At 50.8% G+C, this 8,639-nt stretch overlaps 1 protein-coding gene across 1 annotated transcript; it reads left to right on the top strand.

Moving 5' to 3' along the window:
• The first annotated feature begins 4,186 nt into the window (after window positions 1–4,186).
• On the top strand, window positions 4,187–7,694 carry HES2 (hes family bHLH transcription factor 2). Its single transcript, XM_007532773.2, has 4 exons — window positions 4,187–4,311; window positions 4,399–4,494; window positions 5,265–5,364; window positions 5,444–7,694. The coding sequence occupies exons 1-4, from the start codon at window positions 4,207–4,209 to the stop codon at window positions 5,683–5,685; spliced, it is 543 nt and encodes a 180-aa protein (XP_007532835.2). The 5' UTR covers window positions 4,187–4,206; the 3' UTR covers window positions 5,686–7,694.
• The last annotated feature ends 945 nt before the right edge of the window (window positions 7,695–8,639 follow it).

The following is an 8,639-nucleotide window of genomic DNA, read 5'->3' as shown; positions in this document are numbered from 1 at the left end:
TTAATGAGAAGGTATTTGAGAGTTTCACATATCAATAACGTCTTATTTAACCTTTTGTTACACCCACTCAAGATGGAGACACACTCTAGATGTGCGCAGGTTTTTTGGATCAACTTAGTTAAAATATATTGATTTTTAACTAATTTTTACCTCAGACTTTAAATGTAAGTTAATTTTACCTTTATGAGAATTATGTTGAAAACCTTTTTCATTTAACTTTGCCTGGTAAGAATGTAGCCTTAAAGTTACATTTTAACCTTAAAGTTAATGTTTACCAAACTTCAAACACACACATAAACATGGTCTTCAATACACAGGGAGAAAAACTTTTGTTACGAAGACATGTCATTTTAAACACGAATCTAGATCTGCACTGTCCCAGCCATTGGGGGGGGGGGGGTGCCATCCGGAGGTGGCCTCCCGCAGCTCCACTTCTAGGAATTGTAGGTTGTCATCACTGCACAGATTTCTGCATATTCTAGCTCCTCTGCCTTCAGAGCCAAGCTGGGGATCTCGGCCAGGGGGCCCAGTCGCGGCAGGGAGCCCGTGGTCTCTGGGTGGTCTGGGATCTGACCAGACTTCATAGCAGGAGGGCGGGCTGGCAGTGCAGAAGGCACGGGCCGAGGTGCTCCAGGGCAATGGTCAAGGTGAGCTGCAGCTCTGCCTGCCATGTCTGCCGCCCTGTTCTCAGTGGCCGAGCAGTGTGGAGGGAGCCTGCGGCAAACGCCCCATATCCCGTGGAGGCGAGTAGGCTCCGGCAGGCCAGCGGTGGGCTGAAACCAAAGTGTGGCCCAAAACCAAAGTGTGGCCCAGAGCGAAATGTCCCAGAAACAGAGAAACAGTCTCATGAAGAAAGGGCAGAGGCCTCTGGAGACCTCTTCACAAGCAGAAAAGCAGCCCATAGTGGATAGTAGCCAAACATTTTGACTTATCTGGGGGATGGGCAGGTCAGGTCCCACGTTGGTGCGCCATATGTCGTCAGAGTTCAAGGCACCAGTATGCTGGGCTAGCTTCGCAGGCGGGAGACAGAGACCAGGGACACACGGCTGAGTGGAGAAGCTGTATTTCTTTATTCATGAGTGAATGATTCAAAAAACTAATCTAATCTAATCTAATCATAACCCAAATCTGTCCTGCATCCTTCTCCTCCGGAGGCAGCGTCAGGAACCCAGGAAGTACCTAGGGTAGGGGGCGGGGAGAGGGAAGAAGCCCAGAATTAGCAAGGGCTAAACCAAATCTCCTAGGGGCGGGGGGAGTGAGACCAAACCAATGTAACAGAAAGATCATGTAAATAGTCAAGCACAACGTCAAGCAATGTAATAGAAGGGATCCCAGAAGCAGAGCCAGAAGCATACCAACATGAACTCTTTTTAAAAATTGTATTTATTTATTTTAATATTATTTATTTATTTATTTATTATTGGATAGAGACAGAGAGAAATTGAGAGGGAAAATAGAGGAGAGAGGCAGAGAGACACCTGCAGCCCTGATTCACTACTTGTGAAGCTTTCCTTTGCAGGTGGGGACCAGGATTTTGAACGTGGGTCCTTCTGCACTGTAATGTGAGCACATAACCAGGTGTGCCACAGCCTGGCTCCCCCTTTTATGAACTCTTAACAAATGACTGCATCAGACGGGGCCAGCCCACAAGTGCTGTGGGCTCAGCATTGCAAGAGGAGCTTGCACCTATTGCACAGGTGCTCAAGCACCCCCAGGCTTTGCCAAGTTAAATGTGTGATACTGCTTATTCTTTTAAAAAATATATATATTTATTTATTATTGGATAGAGACATTGAGAAATTGAGATAGGAGGGGTGAGATAGGAAAAAAGACAGACACCTGCAACCCTGCTTCACCACTCATGAAGCTTTTCCTCTGCAGGTGGGGATCAGGGGCTTGAAACTTGGACCTTGCACACTGTAATGTGTATGCTTACCCAGTGTGTCACCTCTTGGCCCCTGGGACTACTTATTTTTTTTTTTTTTTTGCCTCTTTTGCCTCCAGGGTTATCACTGGCACTCGGTGCCTGTACTAGGAACCCACTGCTCCTGGAGGCTATTTTTTTCCCTTTTGTTGCCCTTGCTGTTTATCATTGTTGTTGTTATTGCTGTCCTTGTTGTTGGACAGGATAAAGAGAAATCAAGACAGGAGGGGAAGACCTGAAGACCTGCTTCACTGCCTGTGAAGTGACACCCCCCCACCCCCCAACCCCTACTGTAGGTGGGGACCCAGGGGCTCAAACCGAGATCCTTACTCCGGTCCTTGCTCTTTGTTCCATATGCGCTTAACCCGCTGTGCCACCACCCAGCCCCGGGACTACTTATTCTTATAGTCAGGACTGTAGTGAGGGCTAATGGAGGTGAGGACCACATTTTGCTTATTGTTCATCAAAATCAAAAGTAACTGGCACCAGAAAAAACGTTTTCAGGAGGTGTTCTTAAGTGAAGTCAGTTTGTCTTATGAGTGACATGGCAGGTACATGTGGCCAGAGTTCTCCTTGCCTAGGCTTTCCTGGCCTCTTCCTGTTGGGCAGGCTGATCTTTGGAGGGCTGCTGGAAGAGCAAGAGCCAGGGGACTTGGGGAGAGCTGCAGAACGTGGGGAGCTGGAAATGGGGTTTGTGTAAGGTGGGTAGGTTCCAGGACCCTGGACAGTGCTCGTGGGCTCTTAGCCAAGTTTCCTCCTCCCGGCCTGGGTGGGTCCAGGCTTCCATCCATCTGTGGGTCCTGGTGGCCAGTGGCCGTTGTTCAGCCAGCCAGCCGGCTGAGGAAGAACAGATGGGCCGGGGACGCTTTGCCAGTTTGCTGCAGCAACGGCCATGCAGCACTGAGGCGGGCCCAGAGGGCCCCAGGGGCAGGCAGGCAGCCCCCCCTCCATTCACCTATACTACTATGGACCTCCCACTTGTCACTTGAGCTGTCCCATGGTTGAGTGGTGGAACCAGGAGCCAGTTAAAATGAAAATGAGCCCAGAGGGCTCTTGAATTGCATTATTATCTCTAAGTCTCAGTTTCCTTATCCAAAATGGCAGAGGTGGGAGTGGGGATGCGGGTGGTGGGGTACCTGGCTGAGCACACATTTAAATGCATGAGGATCTGGGTTCAGCTCTTTGGTCCTCAACTAGCAGGGGATTAGCTCCGTTGGTGGTGAAACAGATTTGCAGGTGTCTCTTTCTCCCTCTCTATCTCCCTCTTTCTGTCTCAGCTTCTCTCAGTCTCTATCCAAAATAGCATAGTATAAATATAGATATATAGGGGGAAGCAATTACAGAAGCCAGACCTCCCACCTTCTGCAACCCACAACGACCCTGGGTCCATGCTCCCAGAGGGATAGAGAATGGGAAAGCTATTGGGGAGGGGATGGGATATGGTGGCGGGAATTGTGTGGAGTTGTACCCCCCCATCCTATGATTTTGTTAATGTCTCCGGTCTCAAATAAATAAATAAATAATATATAGATATTAAAACGGGAATGGGGGAAGATAGCATAATGGTAATGCAAAAAGACTGCCATGCCTGAGGCATTGAGGTCCCAAATTCAATCCCTCACCCCATTATAAGTCAGAGCTGAGCAGTGCTCTGGTAAAATAAATAAATAAACGCGAGTCAGGAAACCAGATGTCCCCTAATTTGATAACAGTTAGAAAGTTCTTTGGATTTCTCCCAGCAGGTCCTTGTGCTGCGTTAGTCAGTTCCCCCAGTGAGTAGGGCCTGAGTAAGCTGAGCCCAGGGAGACTGCCTCAGTTTCCCTTTCTAATTAATGCCTTCAGTCTGCAGAGCAACTGGTGGGAAAGGACCCCCTAGTGAACCCCTGTGGGAGGACACTGTAATCTCACCTGGGCGGTCCTGTGGGCCACTGGGTGACTCACCCCGGCCTAGTGTGGGATCCTGAAGGGCAGCTCTAGAAAGGAGAGGTCGGCGCTTTACTGCTGCCCCTCAGGCCTGCAAGTTCAGGGCAGGGAGTACTTCTACCCTGGCAGGTACTGGGGCGGGGGTGCTCCCGGGGCCAGGGACCCCGCCACTGGAGGGTCGCGAAGACCCAGAACGAATCCCTAGGGTTCCCCCCACACACCCAATGCGCCCACACTCTGTGCAGGAACAAAGGCGGGAGGAGGAACCTGCTGGCTGGCTGACTCCAGGAGGCGGGGTGGGGCGGGGCGGTCTACACCGCCTCGGAGGAGCGGAGCTGTGGTCTTGGCGCGCACTTCTAATGAGCCAGCGGGGACTGCGCACCCGCCCTCCCTCCCTGCATCACGCCACCAGTCAGATCATGGGGCTGCCCGGGAGAGCAGGGCACCCCGCGGAGCTGCGAAAGGTAGGCGCTTGAGACGAGAGGCGGGGTGGCCAGGTCGAGGGCTTGGACTGGGACCCGAGTAACCGCGGCCTCTGCATCCGTCCACAGAGCCTGAAGCCGCTGCTGGAGAAGCGCCGCCGAGCGCGCATGAACCAGAGTCTGAGCCAGCTCAAGGGGCTTATCCTGCCGCTGTTGGGCTGCGACGTGAGTGCTCTGGATGTGGGGGCTGGGCTCTGAGCTAGGAGGACGGGGGAGGAGGGTCGGTGTGAGCCTGCCTACACCGACCTTCATGCTCCTGGCACCCAATTTCTGGCGATAAATTAAAGTTATTTATTTGTGTGTGTGTGTGTGTGTGTGTGTGTGTGAGAGAGAGAGAGAGAGAGAGAGAGAGCGAGCCAGCCATGCGATCCCAGGAATCGAACTCAGAACATCATGCTTGAAGAGCACATCACTTTATCCACTGTGCCATCTTCCAGGTCCCCGATGGCATTTTCAAAACGAATTATTGGGAATCCGGCGGTAGCGCAGCGGGTTAAGCGCAAAGAGCACAGACCTGCGTAAGGATCCGGGTTTCAGTCCCCGCTCCCCACCCGCATGGGAGTCGCTTCACAGGCGGTGAAGCAGGTCTGCAGGTGTCTATCTCTCCCCCTCTCTGTCTTCCCCTCCTCTCTCCATTTCTTTCTGTCCTAACAACGACCACATCAATAACAACAATAATTACAACAACAATAAAAGGGCAACAAAAGGGAAAATAAATACATATAAAAATGAATTATCTATAAAGCTTACATATGAGAGAAAGTTTCACAGGAGAAAGAGAGAAAGGACGGAGAAGAGAAAGGAGGCAGAGTACACTCTGGTACTTGCGGTGCTAGGGACTGAACCAGGAACTTCTAGCACACAAGCCCAATACTCTATCAGCTGAACTATTACTCTTGTCTGTCGATTTCTCTGTCTCACCCAATGGTGCGCAGAACTCCCGCTGCTCAAAGCTGGAGAAGGCGGATATCCTGGAAATGACCGTGCGCTTCCTGCAGGAGTTGTCAGCCTCCTCCTGTCTGGCTGCAGAGCCCAGTGAGTCACCCCGCCCCGCCCAAGCCCAGCCTGACCCCCTAGCCCCACGTGTGACCTCACAGCCCCTCTCTGCCCACAGCACTCGCTGACAGCTACCTGGAGGGCTACAAGGCCTGCCTGTCGCGCCTGGGCCGAGTGCTGCCCGCCTGCCGGGTCCTGGAGCCCGCGGTGAGCACCCGCCTGCTGGAACACCTGCGGCAGAGAGCAGACGCCACCACCCTCGAAGGCCCACGAGCTGAGGGCCCCTGTCTGCCGCCGGCGACTTCCTCTCCACCTGCGCCCACGCCTCCCCACCGCCCTGGCCTCTGGCGACCGTGGTAGACCTCTGGCCTACGGACCCCCGCTAACTGTGAGGGACCAGCGATCAGCCCAGCACCCTGTATCAGACCGGAACCAGGATGTTTGTGTTAGGTGTGGCATACTAGAGAGCCAGGGCATCTGGAAGGAATAAGGACAGAGGCCCGCCTTGCTGCCAGGCAGGGAGGGAGAAGAAGAAAGGGCAGGAGGTTGTAGAAGGAGGAAGAAGTCTCTCTCCAGTTCTCCTCACCCCCTCCACCACATCTGGTGACTCTAGGACTGCGCCTGCCACACTTGCCCAGTGCTGGCACCAGACGTGCTTGGAAACCTCTGGACACATGCAGCAGCAATGGTCTGAAGATTCTGTAGCCTGTGAAGCTGTCACCTTCATCCTGGGTTCTTCTGCACTGCTGTCACCCACTACAGGAACAGAAGACACTCTGTGCTGCCAGGGCGTAGTACTCTGGTAGGTATCCCTGAGAAGGATCTTGTGGTACCTACATACCACACACCAGAGGCACAAAGAGGGGTGGAATGAAAACAAGGGTGCCTCTTTGCAAGCTTACCACTTTGGGGAACCTGGGCCCAGTAGACAGTGTAGGGAACAGGCCCAATGACCCAGCAAAACCCAAGAGCTACCAGCTGGTTAAGGTTTTCTCCTGCATGGGCTACTGGGACCAACTTGCTCTTCAGACCTTGCTTTCTTCCCCACAGGAGCCAGGAGAGCCTGTAGACTCCAGTAGTCGGTGCCCAAAGCTGCTGTTGGTTTTGTCCCCCACCCCATTTCATGGGAATTTGTTGAGCATTTGTGGCAGGTTGGGAGTATCTCCACCCTCCACTCCCTACCAGTTTTCAGTCCAGCAGCATGGGGTATGAGGGGTAAGAAGACAGAGCTGATCAGAGCTGGGGGTGCTATGCCACATAAACTTACTGTGTCCTGTGTACAGAGCTGGGTAGCAGGATGTGGGTAGCAGCTGCTAACGTTATTGAAGAAGTTATTAGCGTGGCCCAGAAGGTAGCCCAGTGGCTGGAGCTTCAGATTTTCCAGCATGAGGTCCCAAGTTTGATCCCTGGCAACACATGTGCCACAATGGTGCTCTGATTCTTTTTTTCCCCTCTCTCATGAATAAATGAATAAATTTTAAAAGAGTATTTATTTATTTGCTTCCAGGGTTATTGCTGGCATTCGGTGCCTGCACTACAAATCCACAGCTCCTGGCGGCTATTTTCCCCATTATGTTGCCCTTGTCATTATTATTATTGTTGCCATTGCTGTTGTTGTTGGATAGGACAGAGAGAAATCAAGAGAGGAGGGGAGATGGGGAGAGAAGGACAGACACCTCCAGATCTGCTTCACCACCCATGAAGCAACCCCCCTGTAGGTGGGGAGCCAGGGGCTTGAACTGGGATCTCTACGCTGGTCCATGTGCTTTGTTTCATGTGCACTTAACTCACTGTGCTACCGCTCGACCCCCAATAATTTTTTTAAATTAATGTTTTTTAATTTTTTTTCTTTTTTAAAAAATGTTATTTATTTATTAACGAGAATGATAGGAGAAGAGAGAGAAAGAACCAGACATCACACCGATATATGTGTTGCTGGGGGTTGAACTCGGGACCTCATGCTTGAGAGTTCAGTGCTTTATCCATTGCGCCACCTCCTGGATCACAATGTTTTTTAAATTTTTTAAAAAATATTTATTTATTCCTTTTTGTTGCCCTTGTAGTTATTATTGTTATTATTGATGTCGTTGTTGTTGGATAGGACAGAGAGAGATGGAGAGAGGAAAGGAAGATAGAGAGGGAGAGAGAAAGATAGACACCTGCAGACCTGCTTCACTGCTTGTGAGTGACTCCCCTGCAGGTGGGGAACTGGGGGCTTGAACCAGGATCCTTATGCCAGTCCTTGCGCTTTGCGCCATGTATGCTTAACCCGCTGCACTACCACCTGACTCCCCTCAATAATTTTTTTTTATATTTATTTATTTATTCCCCTTTGTTGCCCTTGTTTTACTGTTGTAGTTATTGATGTTGTTGTTGGACAGGACAGAGAGAAATGGAGAGAGGAGGGGAAGACAGAGAGGGTGAGAGAAAGATAGACACCTGCAGACCTGCTTCACTGCCTGTGAAGCGATTCCCCTGCAGGTGGGGAGCCGGGGGCTCAACCCGGGATCCTTACACCAGTCTTTGCACTTTGTGCCACCTGCGCTTAACCCGCTGTGCTACCGCCCGACTTCCTTCAATAAATTTTTTTAAAGAAGAAGAAATCAGGGTTGGTCTGGGAGTTAGTGTATTGGTAGATCTTTGGGCTTCTAAGCATGAAGTCTCAAGTTTAATTTCCAAACATCACACATGCCAGAGCACTGCTCTGACCTCTCCTGTCTCTCTACCTATCTCTATCTTATGAAGTAAATAAAACAAATTTTTATATTAAAAGATTTATGGGAGGCTGGGTAGTAACTTAGCAGGTTAAGAGGACAAGGCACGAAGTGCAAGGACTGTCTTAAGGACCCTGGTTCGAGCCCCTGGCTCCCCATCTGCAGGGGGAAGTTGCTTCACATGCAGTGAAGCAGGTCTGCAGGTGTCTGTCACTCTCTCCCCCTCTCTGTCTTCTCCTCCTCTCTCAGTTTCTCTCTGTCCTAACAACAACAACAACAGCAATAACGACAGCAACAAGGGCAACAACAAGAGCAACAAAGTGGGAAAAGTGGCATCCAGGAGCAGTGGATTCATAGTGCAGGCACCAAGCCCCAGTGATAACCCTGAAGACAAAAAATATATATATGTAAAGGAGTAGGCAGTGGTATACCCAATAGAGAGCACACATCACCTTGTGCAAGGACCCAGGTTCAAGTCCCGTCTCTACCTACAAGAAGTGGTAGAGCAGTGCTGCAGGTTTCTCTCCTCCTTTTTTTTTAAAAAGTATTATTTATGTGGTCCGGGAGGTGGTGAGGTAGCTAAGGCACTAGACTCTCAAG

This window comes from Erinaceus europaeus, chromosome 11 (genome assembly GCF_950295315.1).
Source record: "Erinaceus europaeus chromosome 11, mEriEur2.1, whole genome shotgun sequence".
Taxonomy (NCBI): Eukaryota; Metazoa; Chordata; class Mammalia; order Eulipotyphla; family Erinaceidae; genus Erinaceus; species Erinaceus europaeus.
This window is presented reverse-complemented; position numbering and strand designations above follow the sequence as displayed.